We start from the raw sequence: 27,628 nt of genomic DNA, 5'->3' as shown, positions 1-27,628 counted from the left end.
TTGTGGGGTTGTGAAAGAGAAATTTCAGCATTATTACTATCAGTTTCCTTTTAAACACATCTTCCAGCAGAAATAGGGGCAGGGATGGAAAGAGCACAACTTCCAAATGCCCATTTTCCAGCACTGCAGAAAAAGTGACCAGCGGTGCTGGCTCTGGAGAGAAAATAGGCATGTGGGTGAGTTGCATTTATCCATTTCTGTTGTGGTGAGCTCTGCAAGGGGCATTCATCCTTCTTTTGACACTCCTGTGATTTAGAGTAATTGCTGAGAACTCTCTCCTCATTGCCTGCAGAAGGACTGGTTGCAAAGTACGATTGTTGCAGCCACTGTGGATAAAGGCACTCCTGGTACCTCCGAGCAGCCCCACGTGTTTTCCTTGTCCATAGCAACAGACACTGTTTGTAGTGGAATAATGCACCAACAATGTGTTTCATCTTTCACCCAGGGATTAAAATGGCCTCTGAATGAGGCAGCAGCTGGGGGATCTCCTAACAGCACAGGGCAGCACGGGGCATCTCCTGTCCCAGAGGGACCAGTTGTGAGGCTCAGCACCAAGAGCTGCTCAGTGGGGTATGGCACTTTGCAGGTGAAGAGGAGCTCACTGAGTTTGTTCTGTGTCATCAAGGAGAGCTTAAATACCATGAGTGAAACATTCCCATTGTCCCATGTGGTTTGCTCGGACCGCAGGAGGAACCCTCTGCTCTCAGACTCCCTGTGCACAAATGCAGTGCACAGGACCCAAATGGAAGTTCTTTATTTTTAATTTTTCTTTCTCCATCTTGTCGCAGAAATGTTAGGTCGGGGCCTGAAGCAGTGATGGAGCAGCTGGTGGGAAGGCAGGGCCAACCCAGGGGAGCTCAGGTGCATGCAATGAACCTGAGTGACCAGAAGGGCAGCAGCCAGGATTCACCCCTTCCCAGCCCTCATTTAAGTGTTGGCAGTGGAGGTGAGGGCATCTCATCTGCAGGTCCTTGAGTACCTGAGGCCTTTTAAAGGTAAGCAGAGCATTTCCTTTATTTCTGTGCTCGCAGCTGTTGTGTGTGAGGTATTTGAGTAAGCTTTCTCTTGCTGCAGCCTGGGACCTTGCTACTCTGCTGTCACTGCTGTGCTTTCCATTCTGTTATGCATCTCTATGCTCTACTGTGACTGCAGAGCAGCAGGGGAACAAGGCTGTTGGATGCCCCTCTCAGTGCCCCTCCTGGCTGTACCTTCTGGTGTCCAGTGTGACAACTGCTGCAGAGATTACCTAGAGATATCCAAATATTTGCCTTCAGACTTTATTTTTTCTGATCCTCACAAAGCTTGCAGATTTTACCTAAGTTTTTTTGGAGAGCAGGGCAGCGTTACCATCTATTACTAACTTTTATTTTAAATTGGAATTAAAACAAGATAGCGTTTGAAAGCGAAGCACGAGGCACCTATTCTAAAACACGTGGGTCCCGTTGTGTTTTGCTCCTCGGTTTCCCGGTTAACAAAATGCTTTCAATCTGCGTTGCTGTTCGGTTCCGGCGGTGCGGGGGGGGTGGATGCGGGGCTGTTCCGTGCAGCTCTCGGTGCCGCCGGGAGGTGGCACAGCGCACCCGGAGATGCTGCGGGGTACGGGGCGATGCCGCATCCCGAAACGGGAGCGGTGTGAGTCATTGGGGTAGTTCCAGGAAGGAGAAAAAAGGGCTACGTCTTCTTTCTCGGAAGCTTATTGTGCGAGATCTTTGTAGACGGGGGTGGAGGGGAGGGGAAAGAAGAAGGAAAAAAAAAAAAGGCAACAAAACCCACATTTAATATCGAGAGAAGGGGAAAAAACGAGCGTGTTTCCAAGTGCTTTGAAGGCATGCAGCTGTTGGGACAGTCTGTGCTATGGGTTGCCATGGCCTTTCCCAGCTGAGCACAGTCTCAAGTGACCCCTGATTATTTTCTTCCTCTCCCCCCTCCTCCCCCATCCGCATCCCTCACCTGCTGCCCATTATCCTGGTTACAGCTTCTACCAAGCCATCCCATCACCACACGCTGCAGGGATTTTCCCCTAGGAGCAGGCTGGTGGCTGAGCACGTGGCCTCTGAGCCTCCCACTTGTGGGTCTGGTGCTGCTGGTTCCCAGAGCAGCCCTTATTTCCCTGTGTTTGGCCCAATTTCACCTCTTGGAGCACTTTTCAAGCACCTGCATCTGAGGTGATACAGCTGGAAGTGACAAGGCAGTGTTCTTTTCTAACCACTGGCAGCGTTCCCTTTCTAGGAAAGGCAGAACAGAGAGGGTAGAGTCAGGAGATCAGGCATCTGGAGACCAGAACAAAGAGTTGTTTTCTACAAAACATTGGCTACAGAGCTCCTGCTGCAAATGTTGTATTTTGAGTAAATTATCATCTATATTTCACTTGAATGGATGATTTAGAAAGGCATTGATATTGTTGGCAACCAACATGCTATACCACTTAGCCCGTGCCCAGTTTGTAACCAGAATAAAAGGTGATTTCCCAGAAACAGAGTTCTTTCTCTCCCAATTTTTCCCTTTTTGTGTTTTCATAACCAAAACACTCACTCAGTAGCAGCTTCATAGGTCCCAAGAGACCAACATCCAACCTCTGTCCCCTCAATAGGGCCCTTTCAGTGCAGGATCCCAAGAGCAGTGCAGAGTGCTGTGTCCTGGCACTGGGGGCTCGGGATCCCTCCAGCTTTAGCAGCTCCCCTGGGCGCCTTTTCCTTGACCAGCTTTTCCCCAGACACTCTTTAAAGCCAGCTATGCTTGTAGCATTCTCAGCATCCCTGTGGTCGCAGGCTGTGATGAAGAAGATGGTGTGTGAGTGCATGGGAGCCCATTTCTTCCTTTTCAATCTCTTGTGACTGGCAGTGACAGACCTTGATGTGAGATATGGAGGGGCTGCAGGTGGTAGAGCTTTTCTTCAAAGTGCTGGTGAGAGACTTCTCTCCTGCCCTCAGGGAAAAGCACAGTGGCAAAAACAAAGATCTATTCTTCCTTCTTTTTGATGTGCCTTCTGAATTCCTACTTAGCATCCTGAAAGCCCTTCAGAGGATTTGCATTTAGAACATGCAGTGAATTTCCCACAACATGGGGCTGGAGGAATTGTGGTGCAGCAGCAGTGCAGGAGGGCATGGCCTGGGCTGTGCCAGGTGAATCTGTATAATAGAGCTCTGCCTTGGGTCCTCCTTGTGCCATACAGCCTTTTTTTTCAGTTTAAGAACCATTTTGTAATAAATTCAAAGGGAACACAAGGTAATGTTTCTAGAACCCATTGCAGATCTCACCTCTCAGCCCATCTGTGGATGAGGGGCTTAAATAGCTGTAGAAAGATGAAAAAAGGGTCATTTATGACTCAATCCTGACCACCCTGATGGTGATCTGGCTGCTGGGTTGCTGTTTGAGTATTTCCATGTGTCCAGGCTGATGGGTGGCAGCTGGGATCCCAGGGCAGGTGGCAGCAGGCAGAATTATCACCCTGACCACCCTGGATGGTGACATGACCTCAGGCTCTCCTGGTGGGTTTGGAGGCCCCTGGCTTCTTGTTTATGGGCATACACATTGGATCCTGTATCCTGGGAGGGATGAGGAGGTGGGTGGTGGTAACGATTCTTTGGACAAACACGAGGATTTTGTGGCCAGGAGTTCATAGAACCACTAAGGTAGGAAAAGACCTAAGATTGTCTAGTCCAACTGTTCCCCTACCAATATTGCAAGATAAACCATGTCCCTTAGTACCACATCTACACATTCCTAGAACACCTCCAGGGATGGTGAACCCAATCAAATGAAAGGGCTGCTCCAGCTTGTCCCAAACCCAAGGATGGATGAGCCTTCACTTCCCACTTAAATCCATCAGCTGCCCTCACCTGACCCCAGCCTTGTCCAGGGACACACTGTGTGCTGGTGGATGACTGCTGATATTTTCAAATAGCCAGACTTCATTCAGAATAGTGCAGGGTCAGCAGGACTCAGCCCTATACCTGCCGTGTGTGCCCCCAACAGCCCATCTCCTACTTTGCTCATCTATTCCTGGTGCCTGTGCCAGGACAAAGATGCGCAGTGACAAACGGCTGCTTCCATTTTGCCTAGAACATAAGTTCATGAACTTTTGCTATCATTCAAGTATGATTTAATTAAAACATCATGCCTTACACAACCATCTCCCTCTCTCCTCTCTATTTAAAAAGCACTTCCTGCTTTTTCCAGCTGGACAAGTGATCCTTCTGTCTTCTTTGAAGTAAATATTTTGTTGGGTTTGGCTGCTGTCACAGCCACACATAGTCCTCTGCCTGATATTTTATCCATCTGCTGCTGAAGGACTTGAGAGTATTTTCAGCCTAGAGTCTCCAAAGGGGTTGAGATGCTGAGTGGAGTTAACGAACACCAATGCAAGAGAAAAATGTTCTGTTTGGCTTTCACCTGTGCAGTAAGTCAAGCTCAACTGCCTTAAAAATGAAATATTTGTGGAGATGCTCGTGAGGATGTCCTGGTACTCACATGAGCTGTGATCATCAATGGTCCTGGTGCATCAAGTTCCCCATGCTGTTCTCACGTGTAGGGCTGGAAGCCAGCCCTGGTTTCCTCTTTTGTTACAGGGAATGGAAAAAGAGAACTGGACTCCCGTGCCAGTGAGGTTGCTAACATCTGCGTTGCCTTGCTGGTTGTGCCTGAAGTACATCTGGCCTGGGCAGTGTTGTGTGGAAAGGAGCTGTGACAAAGCCCTGCAGGGCTGGCAGGAGACTACGCTGCCCTCACCATGATGCACTGATGGGGGCATGTGAGGATGGGAGCTATGGTGCCTTTCTGGTGCAGCCACGCACAGCCTTGTGTCTGGGGCTGGACCTATCTCCCATGGTTTTATTTCATTATCTACCCTACCTTACCTTGTCCTATCCTATTTTTAGTTTTCATCCTTCTAGAGATGCTCTGGAGAAGGTTACTTAGTGGTCAGCTGAGCCATGAGCTCTGCCCAGCACAAAGCACTGATGGCAGCCCGGCCACTGGCTGCCTGCAGGACACCAGCTCCTTGTTCAGCATCGCTCTGCTTTATCCTCCTCCAAAGTTTGTCCTGTAGATACTTTGGAGCTTGCATCAGTTCTTTCCTTGAAGTTCCTTGAAATTCTCAGAAATATCAGTTTTTGTTGTTGCTTGCTTGTATTTAAGCAGAGTGGCTTCACTTACATCTAACCCCAGCAGAATTTTGTTATTGCCTGTGCTGCAGCTGTGAGGACACCTGGGTGGGAACTCCAGGGCTTCCAGACATTCTCAATTGTCCCAGACCTTTCAGGGAAAAACACCATCCCTGGGCTCCCAGATTTTGAGCCCATGCGTGCCTCAGTCCCCAACACTGGGAAACCATCAACTAGTACCGATTTTTTTTTTGTTTTTTTTTTTTTTTTTAAACTATTATTTTTTTTCTAGGATGAGAAGTAATGGCCTTAAGTTGTGCCAGGGGAGGTTCGGGTTAAATATTAGAAACTATTTCTTCTCTGAAAAAGTGGTGTTTTGTTAGCACAGCTGCCCAGGAAGTGGGGGAGTCATCACTGCTGGAGGTGCTCCGGAGATGTGGCACTGAGGGATCAGTGGGCATGGTGGGGTGGGTTGGGCTTGAGCTTGGGGATCTTAGAGATCTTTTCCAGTCTCGGTGATTGTATGATTCTCCCTTAAACTGAAAGATGCATATTGCTCCTTGCTGTTGCTCCCTGACGCCTGTTTGGGGCACGATGCTTTGGGACTGGTGGTGAATGGCCCTTTGTGCAATGGGGGCAAGCTGTCCACCCAGCTGTCAGCAGGGAAAATTGGAAAAAGTATAAAGAAGGCATTATTAAACCTAAAAATAAATGCCAATCTGCATTGCACAAGGGAGCAGGCAGTGCACAAGCAGGGGACTGCTTGCTGGAGGGAGGCAGGTTGCAGCAGCAGCAGAGCGATGGCAGCAACATTTCCCCCAGCCTCTCAGGGAAGGGATGGTGGGAGGGTGACCTCTGCAGTGCAGGGAACGTTTACGAAGCCTGATAGCTTCCAGAAAATATCACTCTTGTTCTTTCTTTTTTTTTTTTTTTTTTTTCTTCTTCCCCCTTCAACAGCAAAGCAAAGTGCTCATGAACTTTTGGAGCACTTTTGTCCATTCCCTACTGCCAGCTAATCTCTGTTTTGTGCAGGGCACAGAACTCCTTTCTCCCAGCGCTGGCTGTGGTCCAGGTCCTGGGAATCTCCATCTTGTGCTGGTGATGGCACTGTCCTTATCACCCTTCCCTGTCTCCAGCTCCTGCCTGGCAGGCTCGGGGCACTCTGGGGGTCTTTTCCTTGCTAAAGAAGCATGAAAAAGTCTGCATGTAGAAGCATAAAGTCTGCATGTAGGTGCAGGAATGCAGAGGGGAACAGCAATGTATAGAATCACTGAGGTTGGAAAATATGTCTAAGATCATCCAGTCCAACCATCCACCCACTGTGCCCGCTAACCGCATCCCTAATGTATTGCATAAATGGCTGTGATATCAAGGTGACCATGGCTTGCACAGCCCTGAATTCCTGACTGCTGCAGATATCCTCAGGACACTGAATGGAGCTCTTCTCTCTTCCTGAGTTTACTTTCTCTGGAGCTGAGTACACAAGCAGCTTACTCAAGTGTCTGGGGATTCTCCTATCCTATTTCCCAGAGGTGGGAGTAAAACCATTGCGCAAGCAGCAGGGAAATAATCTGAATGAGTGTTCCCTGGCTGCCTGAGCATGTTTTGGAGCTGAATGCACGATGTCTACAGGCAGAGACTGCAACACAGACGCCAGTTATGCTATAGAAGAAAGTTAGGCTTCCTGTTTTCTGAAAGGGTTTTTGCTGTTGTAAATGAGCACAGGTGTAACTTGAGGGCATAACCATGTGTTCTACACAGACGTTTATTGGAAGGATATAAAAATAGAGGGTAAACTTTAATAAGATGTTTAAAGGCATCTCATAGTTCCACGTGTGTGAGAGGTGAACTGAGGAGATGGGCAGTATGCCTGGACTTGCTGATGCACCCAGATCCACCAAGCAAAGCCTTGTCCTCAGAGATGGGGTAGGACCCACCTCTCTGCAATCCTTCCTGCTCCCTCTGCTCCAACCTGCTCTGCTTGATGGTGGCTCCCACTGGTGCAGGTGCAGATTCAACAAGCAGTTGTTGGAGACTCTCTTGGGACAAAGCTCAGTGTAGGCACTCATGGAGTCCTGGTGAAATGCCTTCTGCATCAGAGTGCAGCCCTTGGCTGATGGTCCCAGAGAGGCAGAGCCTGATCCTCTTCCTGGGATGTTGATAATGGTAGTAGATACGTGCAGTTATCACGTCACTTAGGCTAATACAGAGTAATGTGTAAATGAGCATTGTAGACCTTTAACTGTCCTCCTGCTGAAGTTGTTTCCATTCAAAAGGGCCATCCAAAGTGAGATCAAAATTCTCCTTCTCCTGCTCTCTGGAGAGTTCCAAAAAGACCTAAATGGACAAAGTAAAGTTCTGATTATTTTTTGGACCCTCCCTACTGTGATACACCGTTGCAGGAGGTGCAGCTCTGCAACACCTCTCAGAGTCACACGTACATGAAGTAGCTCTATGTGGGGAACACGGGCACAGTAGCTGAGAATTCTGCTCATAGGTATGAGGACAAACCATGGGATGGTTTGTACTCATGGAGGGATTGGCACACGTTGCTACGCTTTGCTGTCAGCCTTGTATGAGCAATGACCACAGTGGCTGGGCCTGGGCATCATCAGGGACATCCATCTGTCCCCATGTGCAACACAGTGCCTGGGTTGTCCTGACCATGCTGCTTCCCAACAGTGGCAAAACTAAACCAGAACAAATCAAACTCCACCATTTTCCTGGCAGAGAATCCCTTACCAGCCCCCAGGGCAGTTTCTTGCCTCCTGCTTCTATTCTGCCCCAAACCTCTCTGTGGTTTTGCTCACACCTTGAGGTCACATACCTGAGCCAAAGTATTCAAAGAGAAGCTGTACTCCTCGAGGTTGAAGTTTTGTTTGGCTGTGGAGGAATGGAAGTCGAGTTGAAAACTACCTGTTGGTGTTTCACCTTTTCAAATAGTCATCTTGCTTTGCTCCTACCTTCCTCTAGCTTGGAGAAAGACTGAGATAGGGGCAGTGCATCTTCCATGGGGACCTTGTAGACGAGCAAAGAGGGGAACCTGGAAGAAAAAGAAGAAAAGGGGGTTCTTACTCTAGATTGAACTTTTGCATACAGAAGTTTGTTACAGTATGAGCTGGACCTAGGGATGTTTCACTGTGGGGATAGCAGCAGGGCTTGACTTGGTGGCATTATTGAGTTAGATCACCTCATTGGGACTATGGCACGTAGATCTCTCAGTAGCAGAGATCCTCTATTTGGCCATCCCACTGGGCAGGCTTTTAGAAATGATGTAGTACTGAAGCCACTGTTCATTCCCTATTTTGTAGTTACCTCTCCTGACGGGCAGCGCTTGGGAAAATCCTCAAAATCTCAGCATGGAGAAGATCAGTGGTCTCTGGGTCTTTGACTTTAATTTCCAGCAGATAGCCTTTGCCAAACTTGTTCTTCAGGTACTGAATGGAGCCAATGCACCTGCAGGTGAGTCAAGAAGAATAATGTCAGTGTGAACCCACTGATGTCTGCTCCTTCCCAAATCCCACTGTTACGGGGTCATTTCACAAAGCCCAGCGTGAGGCTGGGGGATAAGCCCTATCCTAGCCCCGTTAATACCCACCGTAGCTGCCCAGCCACCAGGATGGCCACGCGGTCGCACACCGCCTCTGCCTCCTCCATGTAGTGTGTGGTCAGCACGGCGCCTGTCTCCTGGGTTTTCAGGGCAGCACGAATCATTTTCCTGAAGACACAGAAGGAGCCAACACGATCTAGAAATACCAGGCACTTTTTATCGAAGCTTTGCCCCTCTAACCCCTAAAATTATTTTTGACACAAGTCCAATTTTGGATTCTTATTAACTCCAATACAACTATCCTAACGTTTGCAACAAGGAGAACTTCTTAACGCTTTGGATAAGGAGAGCCAAGAAAACAGGTTTTGTTAAAAACGATGCGAGCAGCATTAACTGCAGATGGGATAGAATGCTCTTTAACCAACCCTACACATCCACTCCTGGTTTCCAGCCCCTCACCACGCAGCAGCCTGGGGTCCTGCTCACCAAACGCAGCGCTGTCCATTGGGGTCCATGCCAGTTGATGGCTCATCCAGCAGCAGGACCGAAGGGTTGCCCAGCATGCACACAGCAAAGCACAGCTATGGCAGGGAGAAGGGGTTGGGGTCAGACTTTCTACAGCCCCAGGACTGTGTCTTCAAGGAGCTGCAGGCACCACTGCATTCTTTATGAACATCAAATTTCTGATTGATAGGAGACAGGGACTTGGAAGGTGCAATGTGATCCTCTCCCAGGTGGGTGGGAGCACAGGTAGGTCCCACTGCTCCCAGAGGACGTTTTTCATTCATGCTATGAACGTTACAGTGCTCATTATAGGAAAAAGAAGGGAAAAAAAAATGCACCTTTCTGGTTATCCCAGCAGGTAGTTTTCTGGTTGGCTTTTTTAAATAGTCTTGAAGCTCCAGAGCATTCACTATTCTGTGAGAAAGAGAAAGAAAGGGTAAAAAAAGAAGTTGTTATTCTCTGACACAGTACTCTAATCAGAAGTTTCCCAAAAGAAGAAGGAACCTTCTTATCCCGGACTCTCGGCTCCTCTTTAATTTCAGTAAATTGTGTTATAAAAACATGAGTGAATGCTTATAGAGCCATTCAGACTGGAAAAGACCTCTAACATCCCCAAGTCCAACCCCAACCCACCCCGCTATGCCCACTGCCCATATCCCCAAGTGCCACATTTCCACGGTTCTGAACGCCTTCAGGGATGCTGATTCCCCCCACAACCTGGGCAGCCCATGCCAACACATCACCACTTAGCTAAAGTGTACTGAACAGACCTCAAACTCTATTCTAAAAGCTGTCAGTTGTGTCAACAGCATTATAGATCCTCTCCACCTCCCGTGCCTGCTGAGTAGGCACTATGTAAGCACCCTCCTTGTAATGCCAAACGATAAAATCAGAGATTTTAGAAATGCTTCCTATGGGTAATGTACTTTAAGGGATGTTAGTGGTAAATCCATCCCCACCAAATGCACTTAGGCAAACTGGAACTTTCCTTAACCCACCCACTCAATCACAGCATTTAGTACAAAATCACTTTTACAGATTTGCTTCCTGAGTTTATTCCAAGGCATCTTCTTGCTCACAGAGGGTTCTGACATTCAGATCTCCTCGCCACGCCCTACGATGTGGAATAAACCCTTGACTGACCCCAGGACCACCCTCACCCCATACCTGTTGATGGCAGTGGCAATGTCCTCCTTGTGCACACCCTTTACAGCAGCGTAGACCTTCAGGTGCTCGTGCACGGTGAGGTCTGGCCATAGTGGGTCCTCCTGTGGGCAGTGCCCCAGGTAGGCAGGCACGTGGTCCTGTGTCCAGCACAGCGTGGCATCTCGGCTCCTCAGCAGCACCTGCACGATCACGCTGTGTTTCACATGTGCACAGCCACGGGTGGAAGGTTTGGAGGGAAACTATGGGCTTCACAGGGCTTTAGGGGAGGAAACCTGAGGGGTGAGGGATTGGTTTTGCAACTCTCAGCTACGTGGCTCCTGAATATAATCATGGTGAGTTAGCATAGAGGCGCATGGTTGTTTGAGTTAGCAGCAGCTCGCCATCATTTTTGTTAATACATAGTTCAATAGAACAATGTATCTGGTTAAAACCCTGATCCCTAATATTACTTAGAAGAAAAACATTGCTTAGCTGGGCACAAGCTCTGCATTTTTAGCACACGTCTATCCCTTCCCTCCAGACTCCAGCAGCCTCCTACCTGCCCAGCCGTCTCCTACCTGCCCAGCCGTCAGTGTTGTCTCCCCAGCTATCATCTTGATGACCGTGCTCTTACCAGCTCCGTTGGGCCCCAGGAGTCCTAACACTTCTCCTGAAATCAGTACACAGCATTTCTTAGTAAGTTCAACAGGGATATCAGGCAGTCTCATAAAAAAAAAGCTAAAAAGAGAGTATGCTAATATCAAAGATGACATACAATTATATAGATGCATGAATATATGATCAGAGAAGCCATAAATTACTTTTCAAATCTGTAGCTGATGCAGTGATGTAAGTCTGAGCATCGCTTCCAGAAGCCGCTGCTGAAGTGACTGCTGTAGAGGAGGTAATGTAATTTTGGATAGTGGAGAATCAAAGGAAGCTGATTGGATGTGTCTGTGGTGTTCATTATCTCACCAGCCATACACTGGATGTGCCTTAAGCATGGAGCAAATGGATTCTACCTTGGTGTCACGGCTCAAATAACAGACCCTGCAGAGGATTAGCTCTCTGGGTATGGTCAGAGTAATACAGTTCCAGTTCTCACCTTTTTTAACACAGAAGGAAATATTTTTGGTGGCCATTTTCTTCTTCTTCCTAAAAACGGAACCAGCTTTCTTAATTTTATATTCCTTGTAGAGATTACTGACAATAATAACTGATTTCTGAAAGCAAGGAGGAGGAAGAAAGATCAGTCATTATACTGAAGAGCATTCATCCTTCTGTAATATTTTTGCATTTTAAAAGGAAAAAACTTTAAAAGATCTGACAATTTGAGATGCCACTGAACATTGTCCATTTTCCACTCAAAAGGTTTCTTCTTTATCCTGATAGGACCCACTCTGTCCACTTGAGAGCTGGGTTTTTCCATTGAGGAATGAATAATGCAGCCAGAGCATTCACTTGCCCTTATTAATCTCGGTGACTTTTTTCTAAACCAACAATCTTATTACTGATATAAAGCAAAGGAAGAAGAACCACACTCAGCCTTACCTCCTCCTGTCTTGGAGCTGCTATGGCATTTTTCACTGCTTCTCTTTCAGCTTTAACATCCTCATCTTCCTCTTCGGGCTCCTCAGGATGCTGATGGCTGTTCTCTTTTCTTGGGGAAATTCTACAAATCCAACAGGTTAATCTTAGCGTTTGGTCAAGATGTTGTCTTCCAAGAAAAGCAGTATGCCAGAACTGCCTGTGGTTTGTGCTTATACAAACCTAAATATTGGGTCCTTTCTCAGAACTGGCCTTCCGTATTTTATCTCCAAATAACGAAGGAGGAAAACGAAAACCACAGAATGGATGTAAGGCTGAAAAAAAGAGGTTGCCACACTGACAGACTTGCCTTCCATTCTGCCGTGGCTGAAGCTGAAAAGATGGTGGCAGAGTTATGAACTACGTGGGGGGAAAAACAGTATGTGAAATTAAAGTTAGTTGCTATCTAAACGCAGGGTGATCCTGAAGGCTGTGAACTCTGCTATCATTCACCAGTACTGCAGAAAACACCAATGACAGAAGCATCAAGCCACCTAGGCTTATTTCCTTCCCCATTTCAAAGGAACGAAATTATTTTTACACAGATGGGTAATCTGTCATCCACATCCCCAAGATCCTCCTTTTATGTAAGATGAACTTGTTTACTGAGGATACAGCATGAAAGACACACGTTCCTAAATAAAATTATTCTTAAATATTTTCTTACTGCAAAGACAGCTATGAGTATGTTGTTGTTTGGGAAGCCTTCAGTTATGTTGGAGTCTTCTATAAAAATCTGTAGGAGTAAAAAAATACACAATGAAGACCTGCAATTCTTTTATATAATGCTGGATAGTGTTAAAAGATTTAAATGCAAATAACAAATACATCAAGTGTGCACAAAAGCTTCTAATTTATCCAAAACATTCACCATACACTCTTCACTTTGGGTACTCCAGTCCTACTCCAGAAAATGCTGTAGCACTCAGTAGATGCATCAGGCTCTTTTTTGTTGAGAGGGTGGTTTGTCAGAGGAAAACATCTCTCTCCTTTGCAGACCCAATAGAGAAGAGGCTGGAGAGAGGGGGACGAGGCAGAGGAGGGTCCTTTTTTGGTTGAACTTCTCTCCTAATTCCCTTCTGGCACATAAATGGCTTTGCATGTAGCTGGAGGGTTTTTTACATTCCCTGCTCTCTTTCCATGGCCATTCCCAGCTGATGTGCAGTAGAATGCTTTGGGAGCATCCATAACTCTCACTCTGTTTTCATGCAAAGTCAGCTGTGCAATCTGATATGGTTGTTCAAGCCAAGGTGCTTGACTTTGCATGGGAAGAACTAGGATTGCTTACCTAACCCACAGTCACAGCCCATGTGAACAAGAAGCAACCCATAGCAGTAATGGACAGGTGGAGAAATCCCACCTGGTCTGAAATGATTACCCAACAGATGCCAGTACAGCCATTTACCTGCTCAATGTTGAGCATGAGGGCCAAGGGCGGGTACATGGGGATCAGCAGAGACAGCAGATAGAGTGAGATTTCGAGTTCTATTGCGTAATCCATGATTCTGCCAATAATAAAAGTAACAAGGCATACCTACAAATGAAACAGGAGGGTTATTCAGCTATTCAAGATGGACAAGAAACATAAAGACAAGAAAGGATGAGGGTACAGGAGCTCCTCATCTATCTCTGCTGCTGATTTGGGTCATCTGGGGAATCTCCTCCCTGGGCACAGTGCTGCTTTGGTCAGAAAGAAGCAGTGTGGGATCCCGTCCTGTTCCCATCCCACTTCACACTATCCCATCTGATCTACACAGAGTAAGGGAATGGAGCACAAATTCCCCATTGTTTTGTGTTTTGAAACTTTAACTTGAGCAAGACGTTGGGGGAAGAGAGAAAGAAAGGCAGTGCTTGTAAGGATTGACCCAAACTGTGAAAAGCATCCTTATTTCCAGAGCTGTGGGAGGGAAGGGCTGGGGGAAAACAGGGGGACTGGCAGAGAGCAGAACAAGGTGACAGTGATTTCTATTGAATTTTTTGTTATAAAACACATGCCCTTATCTATGTCCTGGATCTATAATTGGTGTTTTGACCTCTAGGTTGTCTTTAAGAACTCAAAATACATTTCTGCAAACCCCATATTGCATTATTGAGCCATATGCTTACCACTATTAGGATAAAAGACCAAAAGTCACAGTTCCATCCTTTCCGAAAGAAGAAGGAGATAAAATAGATTAAGAAAATGATAGAAACTCCATAGCCAAAAACATTCATGATCTGCAGAGAAAAGTGCTTTTATTAGAGAAAATGGAGTCACATCAAGAACCAGAAATCTATATACAACAATGTGGTTCAGTTTATGTAGTCATTCATTAAGACCAGGACGTTCAGAAATTGCCACAATTTGACTGTTTAGTGTACAGCAGTGTATTAAGGCAGGATTTATTGCCTTTTTTTTCCAGCTGGGGAAACTCACATTATAAGAGGTGAAACGAGGAGAAAGGCAGTAAGGATCTGGGGAGCAGGAGATGTGCCAGCATTGGTCGTACCCACACATATTCTTCCTGTCTGCTACAATGAACTGCTAAAGTCCTGCTGTGCTCCTGCATGATTTTGTGGGGATATTCTCCAAAGTGCTGCATCTCTAAACGTTGCTGCTGTCTCAGCTAGCCCTCCTCTTGCTGGAAGTATTACCCAAATCTCCCCTTAGCAAACCAGTGTTCACTAGAACAGGACTCACCAGCAAGAAGAAGCTGCCGAAGGTCCCAGACACTCTGTTGCTAATTGCAAACTGTAACCCAAACATGGAGAAGAGAAGGAGCCAGCAGAATGGGACATCCACCAGTGCCTGCCCACACCAGTACGCCGAGGGGAAGAGCCCTGAGACCCGCAGCTGGGCACGAGCTCCTGTCTGGGAAGGAATGTGTTGGCCATAAGAACAGCTCTGGGAAGTGAAAAGCTAATAAAGCTCATAAAAATCTATTCCAGTATTGCAGTACTTGTAATATTGGTATTAAAATCCAATGTTTTTTGTCTTTTAGCAGTATATGCTGGCTGCAAAGCTGGCCATACGGAGAAAAGCCTCAAGATGCCATACTCAGATGGCCTCGTGGCAATACAGTTGTGACTCTTCTGCTCATATAGGATTTGCTGCATTGCAATGAATTTACCTTGTAGTCCTGCAGATAGCCCATTGCAAAGTGAGGAGGGAAACCTGGGAATAGCAGCAGCATGTAGATAAGGTAGAAAGGGACAAAGGAATCCCAGTATTGTTCATGATCTGTCTGAAAAGAGAAGAACAAAACATTTGTAGAAAACATCTACAGTCCAGTGGCTGGATGCTACAGTTCATTCCATAGCATTTCTTGCAGTATAAAAGAACTTGAACTGTCTCTCAGACTGTGACACTTACAGAGTAAAAAGGATGGCTCCAGATCCGGATGTGTGCAGTGGAATTGAAAGCTCTCAGCAGAGCATTGCTGATGATGTTCACAAGCACTGGGAAGCAGTTGATGGCCTCCATGTGGCAAAAGATGGTAAACCTGTAGCTCTTCAGAGAGCAAGAAACCAGGATGAAAATTCTTGGCCAGGAAAATTCAGGCCTAAAATAATACATGTCACTTTTGTGCAAACAGCACATAGAAGATCTGTATAATTGTGCTACACAAATAGAATCATCGAATGGCTTGAGTTGGGAGGGACCTCCAAGAACATCCAGGTGGAGGAACAGAATCATAAGGTCTCTTCTAGCACGTAGGTTACTGGTTAAAATACTCACTAATCTTTATCCCCGTGGGCTTGATCCAATAAAGGTTCAGTATAGCTGAAGGATGGATCTTGTTTAATTAGTGCATTGTTAGGAAGACATGTTAGGATGGGAGCAAAAGTCCTCACCTCGTCTTCACAAGATACTTTAATGGCCCCATTGTATTTCAGCTCCTCTGTGATATTTTCCTTGTTTGTAATTTCCACTGCGAGATCTTGGCTCTCAAGGGCGTGGATAAAGTCCTCAATGCCTGAGCCTGATGCGAAAGCCAAAAGCAGAGAAATCATAATAGTGAGAAACAAAAGAATCTTTGACTGTTTCTTTTTTTGAATCCACGACCACTAAACATAACCAGAGAAAGTCTAATGACCGCGAAAGCCAGACAGCACGTATGGATTGGATCACTGCACAGTAATTTTAGTGATATTAATGGATGGCAGTTCCAGTGACTGAAAGATTGCTTTTTTTCCCCCTTTTATTCCTTCACTGAGTTGCAAATGTATTCTCCTGATGATAGTCTGACAAAGCCAACAGTATTATTCTCTGGCAAAATAACATGAAATAACATCCGCTCAAAGGAATGTCAACGGTAGATTTCTGGAAGGAGACTGTTAATCTGATCAAGATTAATTCTGAAAGAGCAGAAACCATTTGGGTGGAGGTCAGATCTTGAGGCAGGGGAAGAACGGGATCCCCTCTCATCCCACCTGCTAGTCCCTTTCCATGTCATTGCATTGGGATGTCATCTACTGAAGCATCATCAGGCTTCATTTACAGCCCATTAAATCATGAGGAGCCCAGCTCACCCGTACTGTTGAGCACCAGCAGGTTGGTGGTGTCAGCATGAGCCCTGGTCCGCAGGGGCAGGAAGTACCGAGAGGAGCACAGCTCCCAGGCACTCATGCTCTCCCAGATAGTTGTCAGTGACAGTTGCAAAATCAAGGGGAGCAGGAAAACCACGTAGAGCAGCAAACTGCATGGAGAGAGAGGTGAATAAACACTTTGAAAAGAGATATTTTGCAGATGGGGATTATGTATTGGGAACGATAGACTCTCTCAGCACGTCCCTTCCATTTCTTGTGTCCCATCTGGAAATGTCAGCATGGCAGACTGAAGACCAGTGGGGTCAAATGAGTTCAGACACCGACAGCATTAAAGAAGTATTAAAAAAATAATAATTTAAATGCAATATTTTCCTTCCTCGGACTCTACGTATTAGTTCATTTTAAAACTTCTTTCCACATCTGAAATAAAATTGTTCCTAAACATTCAGAAAGTAAATGGATTTCCCTTGTGTAATTTATTCAGTGTAGGAATGAAAACACACAGAAGATATCGAGTATCAAAATTGTAAAGAAGATGAAGGGAGGAAGGGAGGAAGGGAGGAAGGGAGGAGAGGCATTTGTGTTTGAGGCAGATTTAATATTTACCAGCAATGGAAAACAAGCTGCTTTTCTCTTCTCTGAGTGCAGATTGTCAAGATCATTCATAGCCAAGACCTGATATCAGTTACTCCAAATGCTCATCTGAACAGGGCTGTGAAGATCGTCCCCCTACTGTGACTGCCCCCAGCTCCAGGTCTACACAAGAGCATCCCTTTTATACTCACATGGAGAGGAGGTTCTTCACTGAGCTCTTGAGCTTTAGCAAGCGCACCCATGCCATGGTAGAGACCTGCTGCCTCCAAAGTGCCCAGCAGCTGACTGTCACCCTCCCAGTGTCTGAGAGCAGCAGGGAGCCTGACTCCATCTCCTCTGGGCTCCGTGCTCCTCCTTCTGCCCGCTCCCCAGGGACACACTTATCTGCAGAGAGTTTTCCACATGCTGTTATGTCTGAAACCAGCTTCTATAAGTGATGTTGGGGTGGTTGTAAAGCAGCTGCTGTCTTGGCTGAGGGCTGTGTGTTGACAGCCACAATTGTACCTTCTTGGTCCACTGCAGCTTCTTCCAGTCTCAGGAAGACATCCTCCAGGGTTGTCATACTAACTCCATAATTGATGATTCCCAGGTCAGAGCAGCTGTCGAGGCCCCTGAACAGATCTGTGTGACAGAGGTATGGTCAGTGCCACCAAGGTGTCAAACACAAGCATGACTATGGACCAGACTTTGGAGAGGTGAAGTCAACCAGAGTGGGGTATCTCCAGTCATATGGAAAATGGCAAAGCAATAACTGCCAGCAAGCAGGGGGTTTGGAGGGAACCCCAAACTGCCAGATTCACAGTTCAGTGAAAATTTCATAGAATGAATCACAGAATCAAAGAATGGGTTGGATTGGGAGGGACCTAGTTCCAACCTCCTCCATGGGCAGGTTTTTCTGTTTAGCATCAACATTTCAGGCAGCAGTGCTATGGGACTGCCAGATTGATGGCCACAACTGCTGCAGCAGGTATGGGGTAGTGGCCATTGCATGCAACGATTCAATAGTCTTCATGCGATCCTTACAGAAATTCCACATTTCTCTTTCCCCATATATGTTTCAGTTTTCCTTTTCTATGGACAATTCTGAATTATTTTCATAAACATTACCTGGGAATTTATTCACGTTTTCTAATGGCAGTTTATATCTCAGCTCGTATTGACCGTGTCCCAAGAGCATGACACTGGGGATGTACTGCTTAACCAGAGATGTCACGTTCTCTACATCACAAGAATCACTGACATGGATCCTGTTCAATTGAAAAGAAAAAGCAAATGGTCAATACTGAAAACTAAACAAACAGCAAATGAAATGGAAGCAAGACTGAATTTGCTAGGACGCATCAAATTGTACTTCATTCTTTACTCTGGAGTAAATTACATCTTCAGCTAATTTAACTGAATGTGAATTCACTCATTTTGCTGTTTTGAGTTTTCTTTTTACAGTCATCTCAGTGGATTCATGCCTATTCCCAGACACTGGTCGGTACAGCTGAAGTGCATACCTTAAGTGATAGCCGATCCCCCACTTATTCTTCAAGAACAAAGAGGAGCCAACACACTTCAGCCTCCCACGTGAGATAAAAGCCTTGCGGTCTAAAGAGAAAAAAAAGCAAAGAAGATTTTAAACTGTAGAGCAGTGATTTAATCTTTTTTTCCTAAATCTGGACCTCCCATGGTCAGTTCAGTGGTATTTTGTATTTTCTGGGGGAAGATCCCATGATCCAAATTTTCATCCCAGGTAGATTGGCCCAGAAAAGGACTTCCAGATGCAGGGACGCTCTGCAAGGATGCCGAGCCTCTGCTTACCTGCGAGGATGTCGGCCTCATCCATGAACTGGGTACTGAAGAGGATCACCCTGCCATCTCTGTGCTCCTTGAGGAGGCTCCACACCTGGTGTCGGGAAAGAGGATCCAGCCCCGCCGTCGGCTCATCCAGGAGCAGCACCTGCACATGGGATGAGATCAGACGTTCACTACTGAAGGAATGGTTGCATGGCTTATGGGGTTGGTGTTCCCTGAGAACCTCAGGTCCTGAAGGCAAGAGCCAGGCCATCTGGTGTGCAGGAGCAACCACTCTGGGCACTGCTCAGGGGACTCTGCTTTAAACTACATGTGCAAAATTAAGGTAAAGAATTTACTATCTTTCTGGAATAACAATGGCTACATTAAAATTACTAAATATCCTGTATATTACAGAGCTGCTTTACCTGTGGGTTCCCAAGCATGGCTATCCCAATGGATAACTTCCTTTTTTGCCCACCACTCAATTTCTCAGCTTGAGTGTCTTGCACACTACTGATATCCAGCAGTTCCAAAATGTTTTGCACCTAAAAAAACACAAGAAAGCCCATTCCCAGAACCAGCTGTCTGTCCTTTGTGAACCACAAAAGGGGTGTGGCTGGGACCAAATAAGTGATAAGGGTATGTTGGGTTGCTTTGGGTGCACCAAGGCCCCAGGCTCACATTACAGGACAAGGAGAACTTGCACTTACCTCTTGCTCTACCTCTTTGGATTTGATGCCCTTGATTTCTGCAAAGGTTTGCAAATTTTCCTTCACCGTTAGGACTTCGAACTGCGTATCGAACTGTGGGCAAACACCGACCATTTCTCTGATCTCTTCCCTATCTCCTATCTCTGACAGCTTGTAGTCATAGATGGTTGCAGAGCCTGTTTATACAAATACATGTGATGACAGGGAACAAGCTGGGTTTGCAGCTTTGAAGCTCACTCATCCCACCTTACCAGTCCCATCCTACCTTCAGAAGGCAAAGTCAGCCCGCTGAGCACATTTAACAGTGTTGTCTTTCCAGCTCCACTGTGACCAAGCAAGGCAGTGATTTGACCCTCGTAAATATTTAAAGACAAACCTAGAACACAAACAACACCAAATCTGGGGCAAAAAAAAAAGTGAGGTTTTACTTCCCTCTGTTCATTGTCAAAGGCAAGGCAGGTCCAGAAGTATAAGAACTAAGTAGCAGTAATTAGTCAGAAGTCCATTACGGAAAATTAAGGAAATATTCTGAAAACTATAACTGAAGGCAGAAGAAGCTGCTCTGGAATTAGCTGAAAAGACATAAAAAAGCTTTCTTATTCTCTTTACTTTTTGGAGGAATGGAAAATCAGTGGATATAAGCTGAATAAAATAGTAATCAGTTGCATCAATATTTTAGACAACTTTTCAAGCAATGCAGTATTGTTTTCTTTCTTTGATCATCTGAAATATTTGCAGAGCTGTGAATCTTCACCTTTAGCAGAAATTAATATCACAGCTTTCATACCTCTCAAGGCTTCTGTCTTCTTGTCTTTCTTTTTGTATGTTTTTTTAATATTGTGGAGTCTAAAAAGGAAGGAAAGGCAGATATTATTTCAGAATTCTTGTGAGTGCATTTAGGTGTCCTTTCTTATTCTTATGGATCTGAATTCAAAATGACAGAAATGGTATGGGAAGAGTGAGTTTGAGTGCTCTGCAGACAGATGTGGACATTTCTACCTGGCACATGCTAACGGGGCACTAAGCCTTGCAAAGACAAGGTCAGCCCCATTGCAACAGGTGGCCCCTTTGCAACAGGCTGCCCTCCAGGTTCTCCTTGTTGTCTGTAATGGCAATTTACCAAAGTCCGTGGCAAAGTAAACAGCAGAGAGACTATGGGGATTTCACCATTAGTGACCTGAATCATCTATTTATCTCATCAACGTTTTACTCTAATATTTCCCTGTGAAACAAAACCACGTGAAGATGGAAACAGAGCTGATGGCAAAATGGTGCCAGCAGGAGCATTGATCCAAGCTGCCAAACAGCACGATGCTCAGTTCCAACCTGATGGCCTCCTTCCCCCTGAACTCGAGGGGCACCGGCTCCACGTCGTCTCCTGGGGGCTCCTCAAGGCTCCCAGCACCTCTGTGTCCTTCCCCAGGAAAGCCCCTCCTGCTCCGCATCCAATACGAGGGCTTCAGGCAGAAAAGTGGTGGGGCTGGGATGCCGTATTTACCTGGCATGACAGCGTAAAAGATGGTGCCTTCAGTTAACGACACACCATCAGAATGCCATCCTATGTAAATAAATTGATGCTCTGTCCCGTTAAAAGGTTGGGGAATTTTCATCAGTGTGCACAGAAGTTGGGTGAAGTAGCACAAGAAGGTGGCTTCAAGGCACTTTCCAACGAATTTCATCATTTATATAATAATTTAATGTAGTGCCCTTCATAAAATAACGCTATTTTTCTCATGAACAGTTCAATGACAGTGTAAGTTAAAGTAGAAGGGAAAACAAAATACTAAATACTTCATTGCCTTTGATCTGGGAATTACCAGAACATGTCAGGGATAGAAAAGTCCCTCAGAAGTGTAACATTTTCTTTTTCCAATCAAAATCTATTTTGGTTGATGCAGGCAAGGGAGAAGCCCATCATTTCTGTGAGGAGCTATCACACACAATCCATATAATTCAAAAGTAAAAGAGAGGATAGTACAGCTGTAAGTATAAGCCACACTTACCCTGCAGAACTTTGTCGAAGTAGATAGCTAACAGCATGTACAAGACCGAGTCAAAGGTCAGTATAATGTAGGTTGAAAGTAAAAAGTATGATTCCTCCATGATGTTAGAAAAAGAGAAACCTATTCCATATCTTTCCAAACTGAAAATCTGAAACAAAGGGCAAAGTAGAAGGATTTTCATGCTGAAAAATTATGCAAGTAACATCGAGTCATGGATGCTGTTAACTTTGTTAATCCCCAAACCTTCAATTCCATTGACCCATTGACTCTGTTGAGATGATGCCCCATACCTTCGCAATGCCAACATTGAATGCAAAAGGACAAAAGAGGCTGAGAAACCACTTCAAAGGTTCTGGAAGGTTTTCTATCAGCACTGAGAGGCTCAGGCAGCCAAAGAGAAAGGTGATGAGGAACCCCAGGGAGCCCACGAGTTTGGATGTTCTCAGGAGGGAGCAGAGCATGAAGACCAGGTGGACCTGTAAGAACAGAAATGTCCTTCAAGCTCTGGAGGAGATGAGTATCCTTAACTAGCAGTAATGCCTCTTGCCCGGCAAATAGGTCTCTGGTGAGCTGGGGCTGTGTAATAAAATATGACAAAAGTCCTTTCTCAGTGGGTAGACCTGAGTTTCAAATCAGGTCTGTTATAGCCAGCCTACAACTCAAACTACTCACTGAGGCAGGGAACCCACTCAGCTTTTTTACTTCATGTGACCAAATGCAAATACAACCCTGACCACAGTGCTCAGGCCTGCGGAGCAATGTTTATGCTCATCAAAACATCAATAAACCATGCAGTGAGAAAATCTCTCTCTTAAATCCGACTTACACATGCAAGGCCATACAGGAAAAACAGCAGTAGGATGGCAGAGAAGCTGCTGGTGTAGAAACTCTCCTGCACCACCAGGGCAGTCAGCAGGCAGGACAGGACCAGCACATAGATGGCATACAGCAGGCTCCAGGAGAGCCTGGAGGTGGAGAGCTAGTGTTATACGGCTGTGTAATGTTGTTGCAAAGTCGTTTAGATGGCAGAACCATTTTTAATTAAAGCATCACCTATTTCCCAGAGCGAACCCAACCATATCTTATGCAGAGCAGAGAGCATGGCCCTCTTTAGTAAAATTCCCAAAGAGGAATGGCCATGTTCAGCCCTTCTGGTTTGTCCTTAGAGTAGTCAGAAACCCATTTCAGTTGTTAACATATTGTGAAAGTGCCCAGTAGTTAAAAAGGAACTCACCAAAATGCCATATCATGTAGCCCCATCAACTTCATCAGTACTTTGAGCTTCTTCTTTTCTCTTACAACATTCACAGATAAGAAATACATGAATGAAGAGAAGCACATCACAATAGTAATCATGAAATAAATGTACTCTAATGTAATCGAGGAGATGACACTCCGGGACTTCGCACGCACACCAGCAATTGTTCTCATTTCTTCCCAAACAGAATGATTTGTCACCACCTAAAGGAATTAAAGTCAAAATATTAACATTCAGTTTATTTTCTACAGTGAGTTGTGGCTGTACAATGAATCTTCTGATTCATCTGACATAGAATGCCTTTTTAATATTACTTTTTAATGCAGCCTTAGAGACATCAGGGAGTAATGCAATAAAGTTTAATGTGAAGGATTCAGCTGGACTCCCTCCATCATCTATCAAAGCCAACACACCCAGCAGCTGTTTGTGCTACCCAAGAATTGCCTTTTCCATGACACCTGGGAAATACACTAAACCAAGCAGTGACATTGCGTTTTGTTCCCAGCCTTCAGGAACAAATGCAATTTTGAAGAGAAACAAAAGTTAGCACAGCTCTTCAAAATGAAATCGAAACCGAACTTCTTCTGCAGGAAACTGCTGATCCTATCCAAGTCTCTGCTGTCACTGCCAATAATACTCAGGCGGTATTTACTTTTTCTGGAAAGGTTTTCTGACAAGCTCATCCCTTGTTATTGTCACAGAAAAATTTGTTTTTCCTAGATAGAAAGATATGTATCTTTTAAAAGGAGATGTACTGAGGTTCATAACTTTGATTTACCTCTATAATAGCAGCATCAATGCTGGACTGCAGGGACAAGAAACCTTGGTACCAGTACTTGGGGCTCTCACAGTAGTGCTCTGAGTAATTGTAACAGGTATCTGCAGGGATGGAGAAAAAGGGCATCACTCATACATACACAACTGATTTAATAGAAGAGGAAAACAAGATTAAGATCCTCTGCAGGAACCAGTAACGTAAAAAAACCCAAAACATTTCAATAAGAGCATTAAACAGCATCAGAAAACAGCTGGGTACCTATGTATTCAAGGTTTTCATTTGGAAAAACCACGTTCTCAGCAGAAAACCGCAGGTGATAGGAGAAATTGTTTTTAAATACAACTCCTATAATCTCTTGATTCAAAATCCAGGCTTCCTCCAAGGCTCTCTCGGTTTCCAGTGCCTCCAGTTTTATCCCTGGGATTTAAAAGATGAAATATTGCAATGAGTTTCTGTTGCACTGCAAAACACAAGCTGTGGGTGTAGATCTTGCTTTGCTGAGGTTGCACCTGCCCTCTCAAGTTCTCGTTACTGGACAGGGCACATCTGTGGCCCCCCTAAATACTTCACACTGAGAAGTGTACCTGGAAATAAGTGAATGGATGTGACTCAGTGGTATTATTCACTACACTGTGAACATCAGGTCAGGTAGAGTTTTAAGGTACAAAATCATAGAATCGTGAAGGTTGGAAAAGATCTCTAAGATCCCCAAGCCCAATCTCAACCCATCTCAACTTAAACACAAACATGTGTATGAAAGGTTGAATAACACCAAAGCCAAGCATTTAAAAGCAAAATCATACCTGTCATCACAGACTTTGAGGCCACTGTGTTCATTATGTGCCTGGTGGCTGCAGTGACGGGTGTGAAAGCAATGGTGACTCCAGTGGCATTGTAGGCAGGATCATCCAGCTGCCCCAGGTGGCTGCGTGGCACCTCGGGGTAGGGGATGTACATCATGAAGTTGCTCACTATGAACATCAGTGGCAGGAAGAGCAGGGACAGCATCCACTCCTGGGTGAGGGGAGTAGAAAAGGGGATTTAGTGGTGGAGCAGTAGAGGAGCATCTCTGTTGGATCAGGGTAAACAAGGCACTGAGTTGCATTGGTTTCTTGGTCAGTGACTGACTAACGAGGTCGTTGTGTTGTGCAAATCTCCTCAGAAATTTACTCTGCTTGGAGAACCCATCTGTGCTCTTCCATGTCATCCAAAAGACAAATACACCAGATGAAAAGGTAAATGTGTTCATTCCCAGTCAGTTCCGATTGGCTTGGGTGGCCTGAATATCCAACAGATGATGACAACATGATCAGCCAAAATCCCCCAAATCTAGATACGTGTAACATTAATGTGCTGTAGGCTTCACATCAAGTGTTGGAGCAACTCTTGGCCATGGTACGAACTGAGCATTTGAAATGGACTTTAATACTACAGAAAGAGGTGGAGGTATAGAGGAAGGCAGAGATTAAACCATCTTCAGGGGCCACTTCATGGTTTGTTTTTTTTTAACCTACCTGAAAACTCTGCATTTTCATCCTCCATTTGATAAGCACATTTTTCCACAAGAGAATTTTAGTTTGCTGGAACACGCTCAGATTTCTCTGAAGTCTCCTCATCTTTCTACCTAGAAAAAAAAAAAAAGAATAAATTAATTGCTTTCAGATACAGCAATGCTAGAACAACAGTGACTGTTTTTATTTGCACAGCATTTGCTTGTTTGCCAGAAACACTCTTTCCTTTTTCTGAGAAGGAGCTGAAGCCATTTGGTCCCTGACTCTGTCCTGCACCAGAGGCCATCGTTGTCATCAGTGTGTTCCTTATCCTTGCAGCTCAGCACTATGACACCAATTATAATCCAGATTTCTTCCATGCTTTAGCATGGTAAGGCTGGGAGGAGTTAACTCGGTAATACAAAAGGGAAATCAGATTGCATGACCTAATTGGTTTGGGTGGCCTGAATATCCAAGAAGTGACAAAAATATAGTCAAGTAAAATCAACAGATTCTAGTTGCATGTGATTTTAGTGTGCTGTAGGCTTCACACCAAGTGTTGAGAAACTCTTGGCCATAGTACAAGCTGAGCTCAGACAGAAAACAGAGTCAACTGAAGGCAACTGGGAGCTACGAGAGAACAAATTCTTGGAAATGCTTTCAGAGAGCTGTGTTGTCAGAGCTCCTCATGGGGAGCAAGAGAGAAAAAGCAACCATGAGTGTGCAGTCGTGGGTTACTCCATAAGATCTCGCAACATCTTCAAATCCGTGGTCAAAGCAAAACAGTGAGTGTTTCCTGGATGACACCCAATAGTCGTATTGAGCCTTAAAGAAGCAAGGCATAGCGTGCATTGTCAGAGGAGCACTGCAGAAGAGATGTGTCCATGTTAACCATCAGGAAAGTAGTCACGGGTAACTGAAGTGTGAAAGGACAAAGCACCCAAATGTGAAAGGGAAACCAAACTCCCACAGCCAAACGGCTCTGCTGCTCAAGTACACTTCTAGACAATGGTTTCTTGGTCTTCTGTATGCAAATTCTCAGGTGCTTCAAGAGCACATAGAAAACGAACCCTTCCAAAGCTCCTAATACGCTCTGGGGAATGATGCCTCACAGTGCTGACAGACAAGGTGCAGCTTATCTTCTTCAAATATTTATATTCATGTTACCCCCTCTCTTATTATTCTCCACTTCACCCACATGGACGTTTGATATCGGCCGATTTCAGGGATGTGAGTGCCCAGCCCAAGGAATGACCACGCTCTGCTGGGGTGACACAATGACACCAAACACTCAAAAAGCTGCAGCAAACTGTATTACCTCTGTGGGACACTTCGGGAGAGTAGGGACAGGAATCTGCTATTTGACCATCACACTCTGAATGGATTCTTGTCCTACAGAAGCCCTCACAAAGCATATAAAAATATGAATTTAGCTTGTTATGATGATCTCTAGGGTTCCTTGGGATGGTGAAGGCAACCTACACTTGGACAAGCTGACACACAGCCAGGTTCCAGCTTCACACCTAGGAGATTGCAGTGGGATGAAGAGCTGGCCACCAGGTCCCACTGCAGATGTTCCAAGTGTCCCCTCCCCACCACCCCCAGCTCTGGCTGGTCCCAGTCAATCTCAGCTATAATTTCTAAGAGTGAAAGACAATTTTCTTTTTTTTAGTTCTATCTTTAGCTTACTCTGCTCCTATGTGTGTTGAATGCCCTAAAATATTAAACGTAGCTGAATCGTACCACGTTCTCCTAGAAAAAGGAACTGCCAGAAATACACCTCTGCTGCAAACAGAGCTCCATTTGCTCTATATCAAACAGAGGTTAAAATGCCTCTGTTATGCTTACGATGCCAACAAATTTAATCCCAATCTTAACTGAGCCTGTTCCAAGACACCCATTGACCCATCTTCCTGCATCTGTGTTCACCCAATATTATTTATGCTTAATTACTGAGCGCTTTCATCTCTCTGACATACTGTTTTTCTCTTGTTTTAAGAAGAATGCTTGAGCCTTACCTTAATGGGAGGGTTTGACAGGGATCCAAAGCTCACTCTGTGCAATGCACCTCTGGACGTGGGGCTGCCGGGGAGATTCTGGCCAGTGGTTGCAGTGCTGCTCGGAGCCCTTCTCTTCACACAACCACTCCTTCACGTGGACATTTCTGCCAAAAGGCATTCCTCACACGATCCCTCGCTTCCCCCCCTTCCTCTTTGGCAGAGTTTCAGATTTATTTACGTTATAAAAGCAAACAGAGCATATTGTTGAGGAGTTGTCCAGGCAGATTTCACTGAAAAAAAAAAAAAAAAAAAGGAAAAAAGAAAAAAAGGTTGCTCAGGAAATTCTTGAGCCTTGGCCAAGAGAGGAAAATTCAGCCCAACAATAAGCCATACACAAATCCTTTATCTGGCAAATCCCTATGCTTCTCAGCACAGAGAATTCAACTGAGCTACCCCAGCACACTGCTGCAGGAGGGAAGGTCCGCCGTTTCCTGACATCGGTTTTCTTTGCAAACTCAATGCACCGAGTCCCGGTGTAGGAAGAGCGGCGAAGTGATGCCACCTGTATAGGAACAGCCGTTTGCATTACAAAGC

The 27,628-nt window shown here is 45.3% G+C and overlaps 1 protein-coding gene and 1 long non-coding RNA gene across 4 annotated transcripts; one reads left to right on the top strand and one right to left on the bottom strand.

Annotated features, from left to right (window-relative positions):
* LOC146543080 (uncharacterized) lies at positions 1-14,807 on the top strand. 2 transcript variants are annotated; one of them, XR_014887363.1, is made up of 3 exons: positions 1-995; positions 8,414-8,564; positions 10,844-10,954. It is a non-coding gene; the product is annotated as an uncharacterized LOC146543080 (long non-coding RNA). The 2 variants fall into 2 exon arrangements; XR_014887362.1 differs by lacking the exon at positions 10,844-10,954 and adding an exon at positions 14,292-14,807 and having other exon boundaries at positions 3-995.
* On the bottom strand, positions 6,835-27,628 carry LOC100545752 (ATP-binding cassette sub-family A member 10). Of its 2 annotated transcripts, none has more exons than XM_010721464.3 (39): positions 27,053-27,628; positions 25,059-25,168; positions 24,348-24,558; positions 23,803-23,961; positions 23,545-23,645; positions 22,743-22,969; positions 22,335-22,473; positions 21,799-21,984; positions 21,509-21,656; positions 20,832-21,003; positions 20,293-20,351; positions 19,771-19,881; positions 19,506-19,681; positions 19,221-19,340; positions 18,820-18,958; positions 18,516-18,606; positions 18,121-18,260; positions 17,518-17,634; positions 17,205-17,397; positions 16,402-16,568; positions 15,724-15,851; positions 15,242-15,379; positions 15,000-15,113; positions 14,570-14,740; positions 13,996-14,106; positions 13,295-13,423; positions 12,557-12,625; positions 12,073-12,164; positions 11,854-11,974; positions 11,408-11,525; positions 10,881-10,972; positions 10,324-10,502; positions 9,495-9,570; positions 9,139-9,233; positions 8,701-8,820; positions 8,418-8,558; positions 8,066-8,145; positions 7,930-7,985; positions 6,835-7,439 (listed from the first exon to the last, which is right to left on the bottom strand). In XM_010721464.3, the coding sequence occupies exons 2-39, from the start codon at positions 25,158-25,160 to the stop codon at positions 7,341-7,343; spliced, it is 4,887 nt and encodes a 1,628-aa protein (XP_010719766.2). In that variant the 5' UTR covers positions 25,161-25,168; positions 27,053-27,628; the 3' UTR covers positions 6,835-7,340. The 2 variants fall into 2 exon arrangements, with proteins under 2 accessions (XP_010719766.2, XP_085095885.1); XM_085239759.1 differs by having other exon boundaries at positions 25,059-25,164.

Source organism: Meleagris gallopavo, chromosome 20, assembly GCF_905368555.1.
Source record: "Meleagris gallopavo chromosome 20, MGAL_WU_HG_1.1, whole genome shotgun sequence".
Lineage (NCBI taxonomy): Eukaryota > Metazoa > Chordata > Aves > Galliformes > Phasianidae > Meleagris > Meleagris gallopavo.
The sequence above is the reverse complement of the archived record's forward strand: the minus strand, read 5'-3'. Positions and strand labels throughout refer to the sequence as shown.

Coding starts and splice junctions, on each gene's coding strand:
- LOC100545752 (XM_010721464.3), bottom strand. CDS start 25,160: ATGAGGAGACTTCAGAGAAATCTGAGCGTGTTCCAGCAAACTAAAATT. Junction 19,682..19,770: donor GCTGACTTTGCCTTCTGAAG/GTAGGATGGGAC, acceptor TTGTATAAACAG/GCTCTGCAACCATCTATGAC. Junction 15,852..16,401: donor GCTGGTGCTCAACAGTACGG/GTGAGCTGGGCT, acceptor CTTTCGCATCAG/GCTCAGGCATTGAGGACTTT.